Here is a 25535-nt window from a genome sequence, read left to right as displayed (position 1 = left end):
GTCTTAACAGGGAATTAGTACAGTTAAGTTCAACTATGTCCTATCCCAGTAGTCACAACTGATTGAAGCGAAATTAATACAAAAGAGAATACATTAACATTGGTCGCCAGTACGAGTTCATTAATACTAAATGTTAGAGAACGACTCAATTAGTGTTAATAATTGTTTCAAGACTTGTACGAATGCGAAGGTAAGATTTGTTAAGGTGTCCATCACCATTGGTTTTGGTTGGTTCAAACTTGATTGGTTCCGAAGCGGTTATAAAATTGATAGTTAATAAAAAGTGAACAAGTAATCCGCGGTTACGACACGTGCGAATGACATATAAAATCGGATCGAAGTGTCTTCCACATCGAAGAAATCCTTGGGTCAAGAAGTTCATACTCGTTGGTAGTAGAAATCACACGGCAGTCTTGAAATACGAGACCCGTAAAGGGTTTTGTCAGAATCTTCTTTCACCTCTGCTTCCACTTTCGGAGATTGACTTCTCTCGGGCTCAAGAATCCCGGAACAGTTTCTTTCTTCTGACGGAGGTCCGAACATTGACCCAGAGTCGTTTCGACCCGCGCTGCAAATTTTTACACTCCGGTGCAGGACACGTAGAGAGGGCGAGGGGACGCCAGCTTCCCCGTAGAAGGGAGAGGGAAAAAGAAAGGGTGAGAAAGCGAGCAGTAAAGGGGGATTCGAAACCGATCTCTCGAGGATCTCGGAGAAATCCTTCTCGAGCGCCGCCGGCCGGCTATATTATTCGAGGGAAAATAAAAGAGATTACTCCGACGAAATCCGACGAAAATAGCGTCTCTCGTTGGTCGCTAGCTGGTGCGATGTAGAAGTGGGAGCAGTTTCCACGATGTGGCACACCTCCGTACACGGTGCCTCCCTACGTCCATTTTCTCCACATTTCGTCCCGTGACCCACGTTGTGCGTGCTCTCTGTGGAACAAATTGGCCCCGACATTGTGCATGCACTCGATACTGCAGGTTGTACTCGACACCGTGTGTGCACCCTGCTGAATCATTTCATTGGATCGACGCAGCTTGAAACATAACTGATGGAACATTTGATCGCGAACGGTGCAGCCACGCTTTCTAATTAGAGTGCCATGCCCATTGTCAAACAGTTCGAAAGAAGGAAAACCGAAAATCCCGTCGCCAATGACGGTTCAACATTGCAACTGCATCCCTTTCCAAGGAAAAAAGACCATACACCATACATTGCGTTTCCTACAAGTCGTACACCACTCGTCATTTACCACGAGCCATCGTAATCCAGTTCAGAGCTCAAGTATTTTGAGCTGATGGACAATTATCGCGTTCCCCCCGCAAGGAATCCTCTTTCTCTTCATTCGAGCCGAGCTAAACTCGCCTAATTACCGGTAAATAAATGGCTACTACGGCGGGAACGACGAAAATAGCGAGCACCACCGCGTGTGGGTCGGCGGAGCTCGAAGAGTGGTGGCGGGCTCTACATCGTGGAACACCTCGCACACGGTGCTCCAGTCGGTGTTCCACGTCGTTCTCCACCTCTTCCTCCCCGTACTTCCTCCATCGTGCTCCTCTCCGAGGCCAGGCACGGCTTGGTCACAGTTGGGACCTCGCGCTAACTCCTGGCCACTATAGCCGAAACTGCAAGGCGAGTATTTCGAGCCCGAGGAGACACATCGCCGTCTTCTAACTCTTCTTCGCCGTCGTCGTCTTTCTCATCTGGCTCCTCTCGCGTGTCATATTTCCCCTCTCCCCGAGGAACTGGCTTCAGAAGCTCCTAGGCAAGACACACGGCCGTCCTAGAGACTTTTCGCCAAGAAGTGCCCCCAAAGTCGGAGAAGGATCGGCTCGCAGTGAGTTTAGGGATTGGTTTATCCTTTGGCTTACGAGCACTCACCTATCTCGCTTGAGGACCTCGTATCACCACTTCCGGGGCTTTCCATCGCCGCCCTAAGTACCGCTGAAGTTCTTTTGTGCCGTGATATTAACCGCGACATTCTGTCCGCGGTATTTTTCCGCTCTGCGTTGCGCAATCTTGGAGTGCTTTGTTCCGGCCCGGTTCATTGTTCCTTTCTGGCGCATCAATGGTTGTTTGATGTAAAGAGGGTGGTTCTGTGTACGGGATAGTTTTGAAAGCGGAGGTGCAAAGGAAAATGCGCTCGGAGTAAATGACACGGAGGAATGGCTCTGCCGAGAGTTAGACTAAGTGCGGACGGAGAAGTTTTAGCCGATGTGTAATTCCGGATCGAATTTCGCTGGCGATGGGGTGGACGGCGGCGAAGACGACTTCGTTCCACAGGTGGGTTTTCTTTTTTGCTAAGTGCAATACAGAGCGCTTTTTACTCCACTCGTAGTCTTTAACTCATCTTCGATGTAGGTCTGCTTCGATGGAAATGTCGTAATGAAATTTAATTGAGAACGGATCCTTTTATCGACTATCGTGGACATGATTAAATCGGATATATTCTTCTAAAGAGAAGTATAAAATGTCTAGACTTTCCTGTCTAGGTAGATTGCTATAAATAGTGTATACTTCATAACTTACATAAATGATACCTTTTTCTCTCTAAACGCGGACGATATTGGAATTGAATGTCATATTTTTTTAAACAACGTTACAAAATATTCCTTCAAATTTTTCAGGAATTTTTTCTCTCCTTCAATAAGGACTGTGGCTGGTATCGTTATTTATAGAACTTTATTAAAATCCGTTCATAAGCGATGTCACGTAATCTTGCGATGGTATTGACCGTTTTGTAAGAGACGTCTATATTTTTCGAGGTTGCAATAACGACGCCGTTTCAATGAGATACTACCCTCGAAACGACGGAATCCTACCATTTCCTTACAACCTTTTCCTCCGAAAACGAATAACATAAAGCATAGAAGAATAGAAAGATTCTATTTCTCCCGTATCGATGAATTCCGTTATCGGATATCACTTATCCTGGAGTACCAGTGTTGCACCCCAAGAAAGCCATCTACTAACTTTATGGGACCATATCGTGCGGTTTGCCCTTTCCATTTTAATGGCTACTTATAAGAACGTCGTATAATACAACTCTTGAACTCAATCAGCCAAAAAGTCTCAATTGAGTATTAATAAGACAGCGTTCCTAGCGTTAGCGAAAAATGATTACCGGTACCTACTATTGCTTGATATTAAATATGTATCAATGCAAAATGAGCGGACACCGTCTCTTTACGTTATTCTAAGTAATTCACGTTACTCTCCCATTTGCGGGATTTTTATTGTTACATGGTACGATCATTTTGGTCAGCAGCGTATTACGGTCGAATGATGCCATTACGGTAATACCTACACATTATCTAGAGATAATTACCTCCCGCAGTGTTTCCTGATAGTCTGGGGGAAAAAACGTCCCCGACCTAACGTCAAGTAACGACCATGATTTCGAGAAACGGCGTCGCGTTAATGGAGTATGGGTATTAATCGAACTATACGGACTAGCTATTGTTTCGTAAAGTAATTGTATTATTGCAGCCGTAACCGGCGTCGTGCTAGCCGCCAATTGCAAATATAATTGCGTTGCCGATAACGCGCCACGCACTTTCGTGTTTGCCGTTGAACGGCCAGGAGCTGGTTGGGGACATTTTGGCCGCACCGAGGGCATCGACAGTAAAATGAAGTACGACTTCACAGTAACGCCCCGTGAAAACGAGCGCTAACGAGCGATTTTATGAAAGGATCGACACGGAAAATTTCCGCTTTCCGCGAAGGTAATTCCCGGCTGCTGATGTAGTAGTGCGTTCCGCCGGGGCACGACAGGTACCGAGCATTTTACATAGGGACCCTCTGTACCGGGGCTTTGCAAGGAGTAAATTAAAAAGTGAACGCCGAGCCCGCCGTTAAATTATTTCTTGTAACAGTGGCCATACTTTTTGCGCGGTTAATCGCGGGCTGCGCCGTCCATTTGGTAAAAAATTCACCAATTCGAGTTGCTTTACACTCTCGACGGTCGTCCTTGCTACCGAGGAAAAATAGTCTTTTTAAATGCACGTTATTACAGCCCGAGCACGGAAATTTTCCTGACTCGTTGACCGATTTATTCAAGTTTCATTATTCCTCCTCGTCTCATTTAAATACGTTTGTTCATCGAATTGTTTCTTGATGGTTAATGTGCAAATGGGGTGTACAGGTGGATGTATACATATTAATATATGGGTTTCCTCGACGTTAAGAAATCCTCAACACTTAATTTCTTATTTTTATTAAACAGTACATAATGTCAATGATCGATACGCAAATCAGTCTCGACCGAACACATCAATTAAACCAATTGCCAAGTTAGCGATATACTCCGGCCAATGAAAGTAAACTCGGGTAAACTCCCATTGAAAACACATTCGCCGAAGCTTCGCATTAAGTTCCCCGTAAAAGCCGTAAGCTCGGAGCTTTCGACTCGGGGGCAAGAAGAAACGAGTCTCGATTACGACACAATTCAGCAGGTGCGATTAGCACTGACGTCACAGGATTGAATATCGATGCCGATCGGGGTAAATCGATCTAAAACGACGGCCACACATATCGCGACACTTTGCGCGCGTGCTTACACGACGCAATACACGCATCGCGACGCTTTCATCGCGCCCTGTAGTGGGTACTCGTTCTCGAGTGTTGACAACATTAAGCGCCGCGTTTATGGCCGCTTCGTCGACGCGATCTATAAGCTCGTGATACGTCCAGGTTCGCACATTAATGGTTTAATTATAGCCCCGAAGTGCCGATAGACTTTTACTGTTGCGTGGACCGATCTATTCCGAGCATTGCGCGTTAACGATGCCCCTAGTGCGCCATTATCGCTCGAAAAAGAACACCGTGTCGTTGTTAGGTTTTACGGCTACTAGTTATTATTGCACCGAGCTTTAGGGCACTGTGCCGAAAACCGAATTGCGCTAGCCGAGAGGAAAAACCTAATGGACGAAGGGAATTAATTGTCCTGTCGTTCCCGTACACTGTTAAAAAAATTCATAAAATTTATACACATTTTTAGTACATAAGTGTCGAATTATATTGAGTATTATACTAAATGCCGTACTCCATCTGTCGTTTTCGTGCAATAATTGTAAAGAAATCGAAGTAAGACTCGAGAAATTAAAATTTGATAATTGGGGGATAATAGGATATTTTAATCGTATTTGAGGCTGCGAATTTTGGTGTTCTACGATAAGGGCTTTCTTGAGGAATTGTCGAGGGAAATTATTTTACGGTAATATACGGATAAGTTAGAGAATAATTGTTTGCATGGTAAAGTAGCGTCGTACGGAGGCGGAGCTATTATGATAAGAGTATTATTTATCTATTTCCAGACTGGCAACAGCTACAGGTCGCCCGAGGAGTCGCCGCCCACGGAGCAAAAGTTGAGGTAAGTCGAGCTTTCGCGGGGAATTCTTTCTTTACACTTTCCGCGCTTCTTTCCGAGTTCCGCCGTAAGCTCGCGACCGGAAGGAGCGGCCGTAAAATTCTGTAAAAATAACGAACGGCTCTTCGGCCATTGCCGAGCTTATTGTTTCGCAGCCCGTCAAAATAAAGCTCTCGCGACCGTGCCGAAAGTTAAGGGGGAAACGTGCTTCCGCGATACGTCTCTCACATAAATGTTCCAAAGAATTTCCCGGGGCGCTTTTCGGTTCATTCGAGAACGCGAAAAAGTATTGCTTAAGGGAAGGACTGAGTAATTATTTCGACACGTACGTTCCGCACGAATATTGAGAAATATTATAATTGTTCTGTGCTTGAGAGAAGAACAATATTATTGCATTGTACTATATTGTACTGACTTCTTTACCAGTTTCGTACAATTGTTACAATTTGACGGGTAAATTAACAACAGATATTTCATGACAGATTTTAAGGTAAATTTTTCGATTAACAGGGAAATCCATTTACGTAATCATTTGACCAATTAAGAATTATATACTTTTCTTACTTCCCTTCTAAATAATCATTAAAAGCAGATTCTACCTTATAGATAATATCACAACACAAATGATTAAATAATGTAAACACTTTATAAAGCGAAAAACGAACGACGTATTCCGTCAAATACTTCAATTGACAAAAGAACCAAGATAAAAATATTATTTTAATAAAATGCGGAGCTGTTGTGGGATGATCTTTTTAATCACGGCCAGATCATTCCATCGGTTTCGCTCGAAAGTTTTCCGGGAGTCCCCCAAAAAAGAATGAGAAAAAGAAGGAAGGGAATGGAATAATTAACAAAGTATTTAAAATCGAGGAAAGTTTCAAAGTCGTGTCCGTCGGTGGCCGTAAAGCTATTTCATCCCTATTGTTATCACCGTCGCCGTACTCCCCATAATCGTGCCGAGTCGTAACCGCGAGCTTGCGCCGATTATCCAGTGCCCCTTTAAATAATTGTCGGTAATTACGCGCCGATTGCAGTTGAGGTCAATTTCGCCTTCGTGCTCCCGGCAAATGTAAGTTTGACGGATGAAGCGAGCATACGAGCGATTATCTCGCGCAACACCTGCGTTTCCCATGCGGTGGCGAGCTTTAGCGAATTGCCTAACCTACCTCACGGCAGAAGAGAGGGGAAATTCAAATTGCCAATTTGAGCGTGTCAATTCATTCTCCATTACACCTGGTTATCCTCGAACGGGAAATGAATTCTACGAACCGATGTTTCCTACCATATTTCCCCTTCCGCTTAAGCCATTAAAAAAAAGAACACAATCTTTTATGTAGACATTTTCATAAATTCTTTGAAATATTAGAAATTACAGAAATAAAGACATTTGAGCACGTGTACATTTTTTACCGCATGCAAAACTATTAGGTCGTACTTTAACATAAGTACCATCTAATGTTACTTGGATCAAAACTTCTGAAAATCTACACCTCTGATCCTGATATGTATCTCTGATTATATTTTCAAAATGAGAACACATATCGGGTCAAAATTTTAAGTAAACCCACAACTGTGGATTTATGGAAATTAATTTCCTTTATTAGCCACGACTACACACGAGTCAATTGGATGTTTTAAATGAACGGAGCAATTTCTTTTTTCGATAATCCAGTAGTTCATCCAGACAGTTTCATTGGTTATGTATATGTGCTGATGGTTCTTGTCGATAAATCTTTTTGCCCAATACATGACCGCGGTCGTTGAACGGATCTTGTGTCTATAAAGGAAAGCTCCTTGAGGACTTAGGATCTGCCTGTGATAGGCAGGTTCCTCTTGCGAAGCTTTTACGAAAGAGGAAAGAGGCAACAGACACGTTCTCATCCCTGAAAGCTCGCGTTGATCGGTAGTTAAAATGTTCCACTTCAGACTTTCCTTCCCCAAGAGGATCACGCTATCAAAGTTCAGGCCATATCTTATCTCCTCCTTTTTCGGTTTCCGATTATTTTCTGTTTTTCATCTTTATTTGCATGGATGAGTGTCGCGAAATTACACATTATGATTCGGTTATGGTACAGACCTTTATGAGCGATTTTAATCGGTTGTTAGGTTCCTCCCTGACATACAGCAATTAATCAAGCACCTGTCGATACGATGTTTGGTATGGTTCGGAGGATGAATTAAAACGTTTGATATTTCGCATGTTACCACGAATGCGAGGAGCGGACAGTACTGCCATTTAACGAGGACTCTTTCAATTAATTATTTCATCGTTTTGCAATTTTGGTAGGTAACCTAGGTATAAAAGAATCGAACACGTTTCCCGGGAAATATGTTAATAGACTTGGTATCATCGCGTTTTGGACAGGTGGACATATGACCGATTAAATTTATGACCTTCCTGTCATGTGTTGATCGCGTGTAAGCCTACATACGATTAAGGTCATGTCATACGTACATATCTGAGCCGGTATCGTTCCCATATCGTATTTTCGCGCAAAGTAGATTTAAAATTGCTTTTAATAAAGTTACAGGGAAATGTCAATAGATTTGGGTGTAGCGTCATATTTTATCAGATTAGAAAAGGCAGACACGGAACAGACATGATCTAGATAAACATTATTCGACTTGTCTCAATTATAGATTTGAGTATTGGTTCGGGTGACAAATACAGCGAGTAAAAAATATCCGAAATAGATAAATCCTTTAATGTGGAACTATATTTCCAAAAATTAAGATTATGCTCATTATAACAATCTTTTGATATATAAAAAAGGGTACACATCGTTTTACATATTTCATATTTAATCGTTTTTATAAAAAAATTCATATACAATTCGCGGATATAATTATATATATAGACCGTGTATAGCAAAATGTTCTTGACTTTTTTTCAATTTAGGAAAAAACGAAGTTTAATTTTTCCCGCGACCCCCTAATCGTTATCGAACAACGGTTGGGATATTAATTCGATTAATTCAATTAATATCCCAAAGACGAGACTTTCCCTCCGCTCTCTATTATCCATTCTTTGACGCTGCCAGATCTTTGCGGAGATTGAACGAAAATACGTCGGCGTTATTTCAGGCGCGGATTTTCCGCGTCGTCGAAAGGATACCCCAACTCTCCGATTTTCTTTCCTACGCTGTTAAAAAAAAATATCATAATTTTATAACATTCTTGTTGGAAGTTTTATTCACAAAAATTAGCAAACAATGCGTACTAAATGACTCTCGAATATGAAATTTATAATTTTACTACAACTTTATGTACTAAAAGTCTATGAATTTTATGAATCATTTAAACAATGTAGAAATGGGTTGATATGGCAACACTTTCGTCGTTATTTCGCTATTTTTATCGTCATGCGTTTAACGATCCCATTGAAAATTATAATATAGTCGGACAATGATTTCACGGCAAGACGCACCACATGTCTGGAATTACATACGTCCACTTTAAAATAGGATTAAGGGGATCCAAAAGTGAACATACGCGAGCATTGGGAAACGCAACGAAAGAGGCACGGAAACAAAGGAGTGAAGGAAACGATGAAAGAGGGAAAATAACAATAGTTCTCTGTTCCGGAAATGAAAGCCCCTCAAGACCGATTGCAAAGGGAAAGCCATTCGCCTTAATCCTGAACAACTGGACCCTAAAAGCTCGTGAAAATGGAAAAGACAAACGACTTTGCTAGCCCTATAAAGGGCGGCTATAATTAAAATATATTTCGTATATAATCCTGTATATGATGTGATACTAAAAATTGTGATGAGTGGGAGGGTAAATCCCGGAAGGCTCAAATATGACCTATTGGCTATTTAACGTGATTCTCAACAATTGTTCGAACACTAACCACTGCTACCGACTAGTTAGTTCTTCAATCATGAGTGAAGTCTCATTTAAAAACGATATTACGCAGCAACATCGTTTAAGTATATCAGGGTGTAAACGTAATGTGCAAAACGTCACGAAACATTGTCCACAAATTAGTAGCTTGAAACAGAAGGGAAAGAGAAAATTCTTCTACTTCTTAACATGACTTCAACAAAACGCTGCAGAAATTTCCTTCCCGCCCAGCGATCGCTTTATTTGCATCGCTCGCATATATTTTTTAAATCCTAGAACTACTATATTTCGCGTTTTTTGAGCCGTACGCTACTTCTTAACATGGCTTCAACAAAACGCTACACAAAATTTCCCTCTCGCACGGTGATCGCTTTATTTGCATCGCTCGCATATATTTTTTAAATCCTAGAACGACTGTATTTCGCGTTCTTTAATCTGTACGCTACTTCTTAACATGGCTTCAACAAAACGCTACACAAAATTTCCCTCTCGCACAGTGATCGCTTTATTTGCATTACTCACATATATTTTTAAAATCCTAGAACGACTGTATTCCCCGTCCTTTAAGCCGTACGCTACTTCTTCCACGGGTAAGAAGATTCAGAGAACAGTCGGAGAGTTGCCGAGCGCGGGAGTAAGAGAATATAAAGGGAGAAATAAGCCGGGCAGGGGCGTGTGCACGAAAGTAGAAGTGAGGAGGACAGGGAGAGACGGAAAAATCGTGGATGAGAGTAACGGAGCGAGAGCCTGGAAAACCTGATTCCCCTCTAGCACCTAATTCGCCCCGCCACTCGCGGGAAATCGTAGGAAAAGTCTGAAAATTCACGAGAGGGTGGAAAATGGGGCGGAGAGGACGGCCGAGCGAGAGGGGCGGAAAGTAGCCGGCTATCTTTCTCCGCCTCACGCGTGCGGGCTTGAAACAATACTTCTTATGCCATTTCGCGAGAAGACGAGGGCGCCTTAAGGCCACCCCCGTCGCTCTTCGTGCTTGAGGTACGAGCTTTCTTCCCCGAGCTGCGCTCTTCTAGCCTCTCTTTATGTTGCCGCCAACTCGAAAACTTCCCGAGCAAACTTTGTCGCACGCCGGCCAGCCCCCGCCTCGACGCCAGCCGCGGTATCATCTCGGCGTAAAGTATGGATTATTCCGGATATTTGCATTCGAAAAATAAACCGATAACTCGGAGAAATGTTACCTGTATGTACCTACCACCGGCTCTTACCTTATCCGCGCTTTTTTCCTTTCCCGAGCTTCCCGGTCGCGCGCAACTTGACACTTTCGAATAGGGATTGCAGCCCACCCTGTTAAAAAAATTCAGTACATAAGGTCGCAGTTAAATTATAAATTTCATGCCTTAATATCGTGTAATTCATGAAGACGTAACGTAACGATGCCACACCTGGAACTTTACTCGCAGTCGGTAGCAATTACTCCGATTAAGTATTTTCTACATATTGGCCCATTGTTAGTATTACCGTAAAACCTCCACCGTGGATCTCGTAACCGATCTGGAGGACGGCTCGCATTCGCGGCTCGCCTCTGTTATGCGAATCCGAAATATTCGTCGAATTTACGGGGGTTTTCATTTCAAACGACGTAGGTGAGCCGTGCCGTTGCGCGAAATTCCAAAGCGTTTAACGAGGGCTTTGAGCACGCCGAAAGGGTCAACCTGAACGACGCATCAGTTCGCAATCAGATTTTCGCAAGCGATGGAAACTTCCGAATTGCAATTGAAAATTTAGTACGCGAGCTTTCGAGGCGTCCGTTTATTTATTTGGCCGGTAGTCCCGACGCTACCTAACCCATCTATGAGTTCGAAAATACCGTTTTTATCATCGGGGGAAGGAATAAGGCTACTTATTTTACCTCGAAATTTTATGACGACACCCGACGTCATGAAATTTATATTTTATATTTCCGATGAATGTCCAATAGCGCCCGCTATTGAAGGCTACAAAAATATTCGCCATATCCCTTCGCATCTGCCGGAGGTGTCGTATTGCATTATATCCGCACAGCATTTCGGGCTTTAAAAGTCCGCATTCGTTTATGAATTAATATGAATGCACACGATATTTCCGAAAAATCGCATCACCACCACCCCACAAATGATTGGACCGTGAAAAAGTGACTACGGTAGCGAGGGCATTTTTTAACCGTGGATTTCATTTCCACGGAAATTGCAATTTTTGGAGATGCGAAAGCACCATGACTTCTCTTTCCCATAAACCTTTGGATGATAAACATATGTCTGTATAATGTAATGACAACTAACGGTTAATAACAGAACATCGATATTAATCTTCATTTTCGACTCTAAGCCTCCAAGAAGCGTAAAACATCGAAAACGTGCCCGCGTAAATAAATTTGTTGTGAAAAATGAAATTTCATGAGGGTTAGGGCGTACTTTAAGGCCTCCATATTCCCGTGGTAGAATTTCAAACGAATCGGTACACCCAATTCGGGGTATACTTTCCCCAACTTCTCTGATGTATACATAGATTGACCCTTTCATATCACTTTGACGTGACGCATTTCCGTTCTTCGGGAAATCTGGAAACAGAATCTGTCCCTCGTCCGCAGACTCGCCGTCATACGAAACCATATCGCTCGGAGCTGGTGAGGGCTGCCAATCCGTGGCATGTGTCGCCCGATTACAATTCCGATGCAAATCGAATGTACCAATCACGAGGGCCGACGAGTCGTTTCCGCGCCCTTCGTGCTCTCCCTCGGGATCCTCGACGTTTTCTCTCCCGCACTCTTCCCTGGGCCCTTCCTCGGCCTCCATCAGCTTCTTCCTCTTCTCCGAAGCCAGGGTGGCGCACGTGTTCGCCAGAGGAAGTCGTCAGAGATTGAGAATTTTTTTCCATTTTCCTCCCGGAGGGCAGGACGCTTCCCATGGGCGTATATATTGGCAAGATGTCGAAATAAAAAGAAAGGGAAAAAAACAAAGACGGAGGCCGTAGGAGACCCATTGTTGATGGACCCGGCCGGTGCTTCCTGCGAAGATGAAAAAGTCATGGCTGTAAAACGCGAGACTGTATAAGGTAGAAATGCAGCGAGCTGTCGGTTTTACGGGGCAGGATGAATTATACGGAGCGATCCTTATAGTCCCGAGTCTTTTTATTCGGGAATAGTCGGAGAAGTACCAGTTGTTAAGACTATGTGAAAGTCGCGACAAAGAGGTCTCGTATATGAAACTTTTCTCCGAACTGGGCGCATCGAATCGTTTCAAACTTGACCATGGGAGTATAGAGACTTAAGGGAGGTCCTGAAACCCATAGAATTTCAATTTTTTAAAAATTTGTTTATGGGCAGTTTCAACATTTTTCATGAAAAGTGAAATTTCACGAGTGACAGGAACTCTTACCCGAAAATACTTGCGAGAGTTTTCGTTAAAGTTAGCGCGAGATCCGTCCCACTGTAGTGCAAGGAACACCAATGCTTTAACATCCAATCCCGAAAGCTCCTCCACTCGTCCCGCTGACGTCTCGAATCGCAGAAACGAAGGGTCGACTGCAGAATTGCGACTCGAAGCGGGATCCGAACGTACTTCCATTGCTGGAATATAAACGATCGTGTCTCAATGTAAGCGGGAATAAATCCAACCCGCCAATGATTCGAACCTCGGAGAATCCTGGCTATTCGTTTCAAGGAGGCAGATCGCGGCTCCTGCTTTGCCGGCAGAATTTAGCGAGAAGATTTTGTTTCCCTCGGTACCAAGAAACTCGGTACCAAGTCTCGAGCCAGATGCATTTTCTCGCATCTTTTTGTCAAAATCTGTATATTCATTTCCTCATATTTTATCAAAGGTATCTAAAGAATCTCGTTGCAAGAATCGAACATTTCCCGATACTCGCCGGACGGAATAATGTCCGAGTTTTATGCAGGGCAATTGTTGCTTACCCTTAATTAATTTTGTTTGACGCGCATCTCGGAAACGGGCGTTTGACTCTGTGTGGCATAGTCTCAAAAATTCACGTGTCGAGACCCACTCGGCAATTACATCTCGCAGAGTTGGGAATTCATTGGAAAGCCGGAGCAGACCCGCGACACCTGTCAACAGGTGGAGTGACAGACACTCGGAAACTTTAGGCCGACGTTTACGCGGCACCGAGCGAACTTCTCGAAGTACAAGCAACAAACGGCGTCCTTCCGTAGCTGGAAGATGAGCATCGGAACAACTCCTAGGGATTGCTTGGTTGAGACCGTTGAGACGTTATTAACGACTCGGCAGATCTTTTAACTACCTTCCTCTGAAATATGACAAAAGGGTAATGTCATCTTTATGGTTACGGAAACCTGCGAGGTACCATCAGGATGTCTGCACGGGACATCTTCGGGATGCGGAAATATATTTCGAATGTTCCTCTGCGCGTCGTGAAATCTCATCCGGGATTTTACGATTGTTCTTAGTTTTGCCCCATGAGAACCATTTGGTTGAAGAATTAGTTGGAATGTCACGTTCGAAAAATTAGAACTGGATTCGTCCTATCCGACCATGTAACACGTAATCTCAGTGACATTAGTTCAACATCATTATCAGGATTTTTCTGGTCCAAACACTCAGTCATGACCTCAACGCAAGACCATGTCTGCGACAGGGTATTTCTCCGTTTCCTTCTCGAATATCTCTCTGTTTCCAGAACTGGATTTCGAAATGAGCGCAATCGAGCGCAATTACGCAAAAACACGTAATCTCAGTGACATTAGTTCAACGTGATCATTATCAGGATTTTTCTGGTCCAAACACTCAGTCATGACCTCAACGCAAGACCATGTCCGCGACAGGGTATTTCTCTGTTTCCTTCTCGAATATCTCTCTGTTTCCAGAACTGGATTTCGAAATGAGCGCAATCAAGCGCAATTACGCAAAAACACGTAATCTCAGTGACATTGGTTCAACATCATCATTATCAGGATTTTTCTGGTCCAAACACTCAGTCATGACCTCAACGGAAGACCATGTCCGCGACAGGGTATTTCTCCGTTTCCTTCTCGAATATCTCTCTGTTTCCAGAACTGGATTTCGAAATGAGCGCAATCGAGCGCAATTACGCAAAAATTCGTCTAGACGCCTCGATGTCCAAGTTGGCGACATTTACGACGGCGCTTCTCCTGGTTGGATTTCCGCAACTGAGAAATCTCGTGGCCCTCGTTCCATGGGCAACGCCGGTGTCGAGAAAACAAACGGAAGCGTCTCCCGACGTCGGTCGTGTCAACCGGCCCAGGCAGATCAAACGCGAATCGCGGCGATGCGTCGCGGCGCATGACGTCGCACATCCTAAGGCGAGAGGGGAAATCCCCGAGACGTCCTCCCCGTGCTTTCAGCTCGGTAACCCCGTCAGAGGCGTCACTCTATTCACCGGTACGGTGTCCTCCCCTTTGCTAACCTGGTCTGCTGGACAAACTACGGCTTTTCGTTCATTCCTTAGTCGAACTAGGAAGTTCCCTACAGCATATGATGCTAATTCTAAAGTTATCCCTGACATCCCAGATAACTTGTTGAAAAATTCCGGAGTAGCTGATCAGTCCTCAACATCCTTGGTTCCTCTTGTGCTTCCCATCTCTCAAAGGATACAGTCAAGCACCTGCGCTCTTGGGATGTGGTTGTCGTGCTCACGCGAAACGGAAAGGCTCTCGGGGGGTTGCATTATCATCCCCAGGCATTAAATACCTTGTTCAACCTCGAGGTATCGCCTCCTATCTTCCTCGGCGTAGTCCCCGGGCTCCTCTGGTCTTCCCTGGTCCTCCCTGGACCTCCCTGATCCTCCCACGCATCACACGTGCACCTACGTGCAACCACGTCGCACCTACACGGGGCTCAGGGACCGTGATTTCTATGGGAATACGGAGAGGGTGAATCGAAAGATAACCTCCACCTTCGTCCCGTGCCAAAATGTGGAGATCCTCTGGGCCTCCGCGCCCTTGCACCTCGTACCAACTCTTACGCGGTAAATTACTGTCCCGGACGAGCGTTACCGCCGGGTAACCCGGTAACTGTAAGTGCATTTCGAAATGGCGAGGCTGCACCTCCATCGCTTCCACCCTTCCGGCTCTGCGAGCGATATCACCCCCTGGTTTCCGATCGCGTTCACGTTTTCGTCCTCGTCCTCGTCCTCGCTCTCGTTCCTGTTCTTCGCGTCCACTGCCGAGCCAAATCTGGTTATCTTCGTTCCGCTCGCTCTTTGCACACTTTTTACTCACTTTTCCCTGCACCTCGCAAATTTTCACCTAGTTTCGCTTGATCCTGTCCTGCCTAATTTTCCGAAACGCGGTAACTTCGTTAGATGACCTAACCGATGGAGTGCAAGTCTTTTGTCTTTATCAGGGAGAGAGATAAATGGGCGATGGTGGGTAAAAAGCAAACATCCTGATACCCACAAAATTTCAATTTTTTGGTTTCATTTTGTTTATAGATGTTTAGGGCTATATTCACGTGGTGAAATCTGAAACGAATCGGGGAATACTTTCGCAAACTATTTGACCACTCAGATATGTATTATGCTGACTCTTTCACATCGCCTTAAGACTCGGGGTGGAGGAACCGTAAAAATCAGGATAATCGAGCCCTGGATTGAGATACTTAGCTCGAAGGGATGCGATCTGTTCTTCGGGAAGAGTCATAAGACCTATCTTCGGCCACGGGCGAGTTAAGTCCCTCCGCTCGGTCCGGCGCTCGAAATGGACGTCATCAACAACGGTGTTGATACCCCGGGTGTTACGTGGCGCAATAAAGTTGGGACAAATGGCGTTTAAGAGTTCCCGGAGGGTGGCGCGAGGAGAGGAAATAAAAAGCGGAAGTGGAGGAGACTCGGCCTCCATTCCTCTCGTACGTGGCACCACGTACTTCGCAACGACAGACTGCCTCCTTCTCCCCGATACCTACCCCCGGTGCCCACCCGGGTCCTTCTCGATGTGTATCGGCAGCCGAGCTTGCCCTCGTCCCTGCTTCGACGCCATTAACATTTTTACGAGATCACGTAACGCCGAGCGGGACCTCGCGATTTGTTGACGACGGCTGAGAGATTAATAGAGAAGGCCCTTCGGAGCACGGTTGCGCTCTGGGAGCTTCGCGATCACCCTGGAATCGAAATCTGAGCGAGTCCTCCCCGATGCGAGTCCTGCATCCGAGGGGGTCCAACTAGGACGAAGAAGTCCAAGTAGCTCGACAGATCTCAACATTAAAGCGTAGCTACGTCCGCTAACTCGTTTTTATGAAATCCGAAATTAACATGGAATAAAATTGGCCGCCGATATAATTATACTTTTGTCATTAAGACAGTCGTACCGCGTGACGACTGTATTTTCTCCCGTTCTTCGTGAATTTTTCCTAACGAACCATGAAAATCCCCCATCTTGGAATTTTTACGATATATTTATTAAGATTTATATACAGTCACTCGGAATTTTTTCAAGCAAAAATATGGATTGGAATCGAGGGGATACCTACTTCAAATTGTAATACAAACTCGTTGGGAATGTTGTGTCTTGTTCTTTTGTAACGCCAAGCCGTGGGGGATGGCCAACGCGAAAGGGTTGAATGTTCCTTTAGAAGGGATGTTGTTACACTTCCAGTTGCGGCATACTCGAGTTTGCACTTCGTCGAGATTCGACGAGCGCAAGCACGATTCGTTGCCGGGTATTAGGAGCTTTAAACACGGCCAGAAAGTTTTTACAACTTTACCGCGGGAAACGAGAGCGCCCTATCTCATCGACGTGTCCCGCCATCTTTAACTTCTCCTCATAACTTGTTTCATGGGGAATCACCTCGTCAATCTGCTCGAGTTAACGCGAGAATTCTTCCCTCTCGGGAATGTACATCTCGCTTGTCTACCGCGGTGAACTTCTCGATAAAAAGTTGCATAATGTAAGCACGTTAATCGAGTGCCGGCTAGAAATGGTACCAACGATAAAAGTGATATCGCTCCCTTTAGTAACGCGTCAAGGTGCTGGGCACGTGCCTAGTATTTGGGGCGAAAAATCAACCTTCATTTCTGATTAAGACCTATACGGCGTTACGTGTCTCATTTGGGAATAAATTAAAATTCAGAATTGGAAACTTCCGTCAAACGATCAACGAGACAAAGCCAAAGCAGGGAATTCTTTGCTTCACTCCCAGCTCTCTGGGTCCTTTCTCACTTTCGCAAAGTAACTCTGAAGGGCTTGAAAAAGTGTCGAATTTCGCGCTCAGAGTCTGGGAGTTGATCGGAGAGCTTCAACGAGGAGGAGTCCGATTCCTATTAAAAGCTTAAGGTGATATGAAAGCGTGACGTTTTGATATATAGAATGACCCTTCCATATCACCTTACGTCGTAATTTGTTATTAATACATACTCTGTTTGATATCCATTAAATTTAGTGTATTATCTATTCCACCTCAATCCTAACCAACTTTGCAATATTAACTTGGCGCGGAGGGTTGTCCACCAAAAGTGTTCGCGATTAGGAACTGTCGCTCGCAAGATCAAGCTTTACGACCCTGGTTGGGTCCAACATACTCGCATCTTTGCGTACGCAAGATCAGGCTTTACAACCCTGGTTGGGTCCAACATCCTCGCATTTTTGCGTACGAGACAAAAGGGGGGAAAGAATTGGCCTTGCCGGCGATGCGGAATTCGAAAGCGACGCCTTCTGGGGCGCCGCGACGGGCAGGACGCCCGAGGGCTGCGGCCTCTCAGGGGTTGGGGACCGGTAACGAGATTATCCGATCCATCGTAAGCGTATCAAGGTGGAGCGAGGCTCTCGCAGCTGCAAGCGAAACTTTCGGAGCCACCCGAAGACCCAGGGACGGGCACGCGTCAGTACTTCTCATATTTCTTATTCCCTTGGGAGGCCACGTCGGGAGGGATGATGGCGCCTCGGAGGGCCCGAGGGGCGCCGCTGGATGGTTCTGGTTTTAACCGACGGAAGATAAAGTTCGCACGGTATGCTGATACGGACCAGGGGCGAGACACCGGCGAGGACAAGGGAGGACGCACCGCAGGTGCATGACCTATACCACGCGCCAGGGCGAGACGGGGGCGGGCGCGGCTAACTTTTCAACTAAATAAACTACAGTTTGAAACCTTGCCCGCCGAGGCACCGCCGAGGACCTTTTGTTTAATAATCCGGGACGCCCGGTCAGTGATTTAACGCCGAATTCCTGCCGACTTCTTGGAGACCTCCGCCCCCTGCTAAGACGTCCAGAAGAGGGCCGATACCACCCCAAAGGCCGTCGCTAACTCCCTTCCACTTGCACTACAGTGGGGCTGATCTCGCGCTAACTTTAACGAAAACTCCCGCCAGTGTTTTCGGGTAATAATGAATGCTTATTTGCGTATATGGGACAGTGAACTTGGCGACGATGTTTGTATTTTAGGACCCGAGCCAAAGTGTTCGCGTCGCTGTCGGAGAAAGTTCTTTGTTCGCAGGGTGGACAAATTCTGCCTTGGCGATGAATGAGAAATGGGAATGAGAAATCGCGAACGATATTCGATTACGATATTCCTAAACACTGCAACCGATTCCATGGATTCATTGTACGGTAAAGGAAACTTGATCGTTTACCGAGCAATCGATTAGCCAAAATGGTGCCTATCGAAGAATTAACCATTCAGTCGATTGGGATGGAAAGGAGCTTCGCACGGTACGTAATCAAAAAGTGTTGGGAAGCGAATTGAATATTCAGTGAAATTCAGTGTATGTGCGGGAAAAAGGTGTTGAACGTTGATAAAACGTCAGTGTACTCGGGAAATGCAGTTCTACCTTTTCTGAAATTGATCTCCCATCCGGCACGCCAACCCAGGGCGCCATTTTGCGAAGAATATTTTACCCTGCTTCTGGCTACATTCCTGCACACTCTGCTTCCCTCCTTGTCGGCTTTTCAATTACCAGGAGCGGTTGGTTTTATTTCCATGCCCTGACACGTCGGGGCGTAACGTAGTAATTAGGTAGCGCCGTGTATATAAATTCGTTAACTCTTTAAAACGTTAATGGCGCAACATCCCCCGTCGGGTTACTCGTTCTTTTTCCCATCCTAGCTTCCACGAGCGCCTCGAGTATCAACCTCCTTAACCTTTAGCCGCAATTTGGATAAGAGCGACATCTACGGGACGAGAGAGGAACAACGAGAACGTCCGCTCTCGCCTTAATGTCGAAGCACGTTAGAAGGGCCCATCCTAATGGCGATGGAATGAAATAAACAATTTTATGCAGAGGAATGAAATATACGGTTTAATGGCGATGGAATGAAACATACGATTTTGTGGCGAGAAATATAATACACGGTTTAATGGCGATGGAATTAAATATACGGCTTTAAATGTTAATGCGCACCTCCTAACAGGGTGGAATTTTTCCAGGCTAGTCTGATGCACTTCAGTCATCAGAAAAAAATGAAAAATTCCCATAATTAATCCACCATGCAGATTTTAATTCCTAAACATGAATCTAATTAATTAAAAAAATTTATCACGATCTGTTAACATGATTTAATGTTAAAATTATTTACGTCAATGGTGAAGTGAAACGGACTTTAGTTACAAATTTTGATATTTGAAAATATTTGTGACGCGTTACTGAGCTAGGACAATAAGTACATGCATGTACTGTTTAGTCCATTTCCCTCGTAGATATATGCAAAGGACCGAAATTTGAAAATTTGTTGCATCTTCCAAACGGAATGAGATTGGTACGCCTTTAAGCTTTGGCTAGCATCTCACATAGGAAGCATTTCGGGACATCCACTTTCGGCATTTTGGGCAAAAGCTTTTCCTTTTGACGGTGCAGCGACGTGCTCGGTTTGGCACCGGCACGTCGATATTCGATTTATTTAAGACGGTCGGCAAATGGGGTCGCATTTAAAAAAGAGTACGTTAAGGGCAAATGGTTTAGAGGATCGAGGGTGCTCGATCGAGGGAGGAGAAGAAAAAAAAGTCAAGTGGTTTGAACGACTCATAAGAAGAAAGAGAAGGGACTGGAATAAGAGCCAGATAAGAGGAAAGAATTCTGGTAAAAGCTATTCAGATTTTATACGCGAAAATGAACGCGTTGTAAATGAAAGAAATCCCCATAGTAAAATATAAAATTTGTACTTATTAAAGAATCCCAACTTGGAAGATGTGTCAATTTATCTGGTTTAAGATCGAGCACGGTAGAGTTGTCATAGAAATGAATTATCATTAAGGTGCTAATAATAAATATTTTCACTTTTTGGTACGTATATATCACACTTTCATATCACCTTGACACGTAATTCTAGAATTTTTTTTCCACAAAATGTGTTCAATTAAAATATTCACGGTGATATCGATTAAAATATTCACAATAATATCAAGAGGAAGGAAATTCGGCCTCTTTTGAATCGACTTGCGCGCGTTCATTCGCCCCCGCGATATTTCCGCACAAAGACCATACATTTTGTTTACATTACGGGAGACTGAAAGAATACACATGTAGGGGTGAAAACGGGGAGGGAGCACAAGGGAACGGCAGGGAAGCTGAAGCAGAGCAAGAGGAAGAGCATACAAAGCGTAAAGAAATTCTTTAGTGTTCCCGTGGCTGCTGTTTCGGCATCTCTCTCTCCTTCGCCCTCTGATAAGCAAGAGGCTTTTACCCGAAGGGGATTTTATTAAATAAATACCTAGCGTCCCGGCCGACTGGTCAACTAATAGGAAGACAAGATACCGTGTTATCGCTACGACCGCTCGATGCACTTCGTGGATATTTCGCTTTATCTCTAAGGGAATATAAAAATGACATTTGAGGAGTCATTTCGAACTAAAGATTTGTATTCATCTCGGAGGACCAAAAAAAAGACGTGTATTCTTTTTTTCGAAAAATGAAATTTCACGAGCATCGCGTTTTTCCTTAGAGCCTCCATAATCAAGTGTTGAAGTTTCAGATAATTCGCACCGACTACTTTGTTCTCAATCAATACACGTTCTCGATCAGAAATCCGAAGTTTCTTTAGCGCAAATTTTATAATTATAACTAGTCTGTCCTTGAACTGCAAAAAATAAACCTCTACATTTTTTAGGCCATTGGTTTGAGTTTCATTTCCATTATAGAAAAACGTTGTCCCGTCGAACGGTTACACAGTGAGTGATAATCGGTAAATTAAATTTAACATTATTTTCGAGAACATGATACGACTTAAAGAGTGATATAGCATCCTAGCAAATGAATTGGATTGCATTTGTAATAGTAATTCTATACTAACTGTGAGGAAAACGGGAATATGAAATACACCAATCTCACATTGCTGTTAATCTCACTCCACGAGTAGATTTGAACTGAAAAGGAAACTAAAAGACGAAACGCGCCAATCTCGTTTCCACTTTCAGTTTGTGAAGACTGAGGAGGATGATCTCCCCTCCCGTTCTAACTCTCCAGTGTTTCACTTTTTCGTCCCATGTAAATCCCCCAAGCGGCAAGCTCGCACTATCATGGATAAAAGAGAGTTTCATATCACAATGTGGGAAAAGGGAAATATATCTTATTCGCCATATACAATACAGGAACGATTTTACAAAAATTTGTCGCGTGTCTGATACCAAACGAAGTGTCCGATAATAATCCTGACGTAAAAGATATATTTTTATTACATATTCATCAATTAAAAAGTATAATTTCTATATATGATTATAAGTTATTGAAACTAAACATGTCATTGAGACTCGACAAATATTTCAGATATCTTCGAATGAAATCCACAAGAAATCATAAAAAAAATCCATCGCTTGAGATATTTAGCAAAGATTGCAAAGAAATATTTATATCTTTGCTAAAATATTTATAATATTTCTTTGCAAGCAATAAATTATTCTACGGTATTAGGGTCTCGTCCGCTTGGGGGGTTTCCAGTTCGGCTAAAATCACGACGGAACGTCATCCACTTCATCTGGGAAGACGTTAACCACGTATCGCACACACATCGCGAGGAACCTGGGGGAAAGAGAGAAAAGGAGACAGACGCCGAGGCAGGGAAAGGTTGAAGTTATATCGCGTTACTTGCGGGATGAAGTTCGTTTCGGAGTTGGCGCTTTTACCCCGGGGAGGGAACGGCGAGGTCAGAAAGCTCGCCGAAATTCTCAGCGCAGATAGGGGAACTTCTGGCCGTCGCCATTGTCGTGATTTCTATTGTGAGCCAACGGGGTAATTTCTAACGAATTGGTCTGCCGGAAACTGCCCTACCGTTGAATCGAGCCCGCCCTCGGGCGATGCTCAGCCGAATACAACCCCTTGCCAGATGCGAAGCCGCGTCGGTGCAATTCCACCCGGCACACCCTGATCCCTGACCTAGGAAACCCGTCACTCGCTTTTGGTGAATCGAAAGCAACACCGGAAGCCGACCAAAAGGTTGTTCTCCCGGATCTAATAATAGCGGACCGCCATCGAATTTCACATCCCTCCTAAGACCTAACCGCACCCCTACCACTTCTGTTTAAACGTCAATTTTATATATATAAACGTCCCCAATAAATGTATTGCCAGAGTATTCCCTGTACTTCATATTTTACCGATTCTTTAATACGTCCTAATCTACCTAACACAATTATTAAAAATTCACAGATCACTGTTGTTCATTTTTGAAGTGACGTTAGGATCTTTACGAATGATAGATTTATCTCCCTGTGATAACGTAGGACTTTGGAAAGGAGCGGAGAACATTATGGTATAATCACTTAAACGTAAGTCTGTAGAAAAAGCGCTCGCTGAAAGAATAAATCAATTTCCATTTCTAAGTTACCCGAACTTGTCTTGCCTCGCCGTTCCCTTTTCATCTTAAATTTCCCTCTTCACCCTGTAGGATAGAAAATTACTTTCGTAACTTGGCTGGAATTTGAAAATATTCCGAAGCTGCTGAAAAAGCGGCAGATTTTGTCCCGCCTCCTTTGGGTTTCCCTCCACCTTCCTCGTAACGTCTGAACGCTCCACGGCGACTTTATAATGGATTCGATTTCTGCGATCGAGCGAGCACATTAAGCGAGCTTGACGAGCTTATTTACCGTCGTCGCTTCCGGGGGGCTAAAAAAGTTTCTCACCCCGTGAGAAGATTAGTCCGGGGGAGAACCCGCGCGCCTCGACGGGAGGCCTCGACGAGGAGGAAAGGCGGTCGCGAAGACGACGCCGATGCCGAGGAAGGAGTTACCCACCACCGTCGGGGTGGTGGTGGGAGCCGTGATGGCTGCGGTGGTGGTGGTTTGGGGTGAAAATTGAAACGTCGTATCGACTTCCGGTTCGCTCGTCGATCGTAGTTGCAGGGTGTTATGCCTGGCTTTACCGGCTCGGCGAATCCAGGGGATGAGTATTTTGCCGGGCGATAGGGCCACGGATCGAGGAAGGTAGTTTTAGCCCTATCTCGACCCGCCACTCCTTTCCTAGCTGGATCGACCACGCACGGATATTTCCCGCTGGAGGACCATTCAGTATTGGCTGATTTCTGTCACGAAAAGGAAAGAAAAAACCCAAATGTCGCGTTTGATCGCCATTTTTAGCGGGAATTTTGGTCCACTCGTTCGTGGAGGAGTAAGACCCTGGATCCTAGGTTCTTCTTGTGATGAGCAAATGCAAGACTACCATGGTCGTGGTCCTGCACGGCCGATCTTGGTCTTGGTCTTGCAAAAAGTGCAATGCCAAGACCGATTTAGCTCATCTTCACCTCCATTGAACGACTCCGAACGTGGGCGTCGATAAAAAGAGCTTATCATCCGAAAATGCAATAAAGTGGAAAGAGAAGTGCCATACGTTTCGCAGATAAATTGAGTGGATACAAAAGTATACATTCAATGGGACTCGCAGAAACGGTAACGGCATTGACAGAACGTTTATTTAGGAAAGCAGCGCGTCGGTTACAGCGAAAAAGTGACTAATTCCCTAGAGTGCGTGATAACGCGACATGGCCAGCCGGCAAACCTCGGCAAACTCTCCTTTCATCGTCGCCCTAATTACAGTTATCTTCATCCACCTCTTTCTAATTGTAAGAGGCGAGGGCATCCGGCACAGTGAATATCTACCCCACGATCTTTCTAGCCTCGCAAAGGCGCCGCCACCCTTTACCGTCGGCCATTTCAACGACCACTTTGTTTTTTCTTTTCCCTCGCTTCATCCTCGCGCCAAGTTCCCGGAGCCTCGCTTCAAGCGACGATTCAATTACCCAAATTTCTCGTGTAATGTTTCTCCGAGCCATCCTCTTAACAAAGTTATCACATAACATGATGCATACACACAAATGAAATAATTTTTATCGATTTCCAAGTGGATGGCCCCTCGGTTAAAATACCGTGGGAAGAAAAACCACATAAATGATGAAGTTTCTCCCACGTTCTTTTTACTACGTCACGCTGGTTAATGCAACCTCCTCTCAAGGTTGCCCCGTACGTTGGCTTGCAATAGGGTTACGATTACCGCAGTTGTGGTTTTCCTAACCATCCCTTTTTTCTCCCGTGCGAGCAACTCCCTCGCGACGATAATTCGATATACCACCCTCGGCCGAGGGAGGTGTGACGTCCTGGTGCAGTCCAATTACTACGAGTTCCATCCACTTGAGGGACTAAATTGGGTCCAGCGCGGCGCGCTTCCGGCCAAGGGTCTCCTCAGGTGGAGGCGCCTTACCCCAGGCCTGACTCCTGGGGCCCGTCGACGCGGCCCTCGCCCCGAGGCCTGCGTCTCGGTGGAGCCGCCGTGCCCGCTAATGGAATAACGCGCGTGTCGGAAAAGCGCCGGCAAAGGGGAGAAGTGGGTCGCTCCGAGGCAAGCGAGATAAAGTACAGAGACAACGGTATGGCGTAGGTGACAAACAAAGTTTAGCTTGAGCCCGCTCGGAACCAAACTGCGTTCGCTGCCTCGGAGTTAACCCGCTGTGTCGGTTTTAGCCGCTTTCCAACCGGCGTCCCTTCCCTCGGACTCCTGAGCGGCGCCACATACGTGCCGTGCGCCGCGCTAACCTAACTTATTGCTTCCCTTAACTCGCGGCATAAAGCTAGACCCTCCCCCTTTCGACCCTCCCTGGGAGCGACGCTCGCCCCCGAACTTTTCGCCCGAGCGGAACGCGCTCTCGCTCCTCGTTTCTACTAATGGTTAGTCGCCTTTTTTCTCTCTCTCTCGTAAGCGAATGCGTTACTCGTGACGTGGAGAACACACGCCGGGAATGCTCTAGCTCTTCTACGAGGGATTCCGAGTTTAACGACTTTTTGGTCACTCTCCTTGATTCCGTTAGATCGGGAGGAGATTTATATATGTCACCTTAAAGAGAGAATCGGAATGAAGATATTAATTAAATTCGTCCGATTTGTCGTGGTGCACGATGCGATGTGCAGTCGAGTCAAGTTACAGCAC

At 45.0% G+C, this 25535-nt stretch overlaps 1 protein-coding gene across 2 annotated transcripts in view; it reads left to right on the top strand.

The window, feature by feature from the left end:
* The window catches only part of LOC105703912 (delta-sarcoglycan), a 126398-nt gene that overhangs the window by 71294 nt on the left and 29569 nt on the right, over positions 1–25535 (top strand). Inside the window, exons 1-2 of one of the 2 annotated variants that reach the window (XM_012432696.1) lie at positions 1607–2283; positions 5316–5371. In XM_012432696.1, coding sequence (XP_012288119.1) covers positions 2215–2283; positions 5316–5371 — 125 coding nt within the window. In that variant the 5' untranslated portion in view covers positions 1607–2214. Of the gene's footprint in view, positions 1–1606; positions 2284–5315; positions 5372–25535 lie in introns of those variants that run through there. The other variant, XM_012432697.1, reaches the window with a different exon arrangement.

Source organism: Orussus abietinus, unplaced genomic scaffold, assembly GCF_000612105.2.
Source record: "Orussus abietinus isolate OABI.00-Male unplaced genomic scaffold, Oabi_2.0 scaffold32, whole genome shotgun sequence".
NCBI classification, from domain to species: Eukaryota; Metazoa; Arthropoda; class Insecta; order Hymenoptera; family Orussidae; genus Orussus; species Orussus abietinus.
The sequence above is the reverse complement of the archived record's forward strand: the minus strand, read 5'-3'. Positions and strand labels throughout refer to the sequence as shown.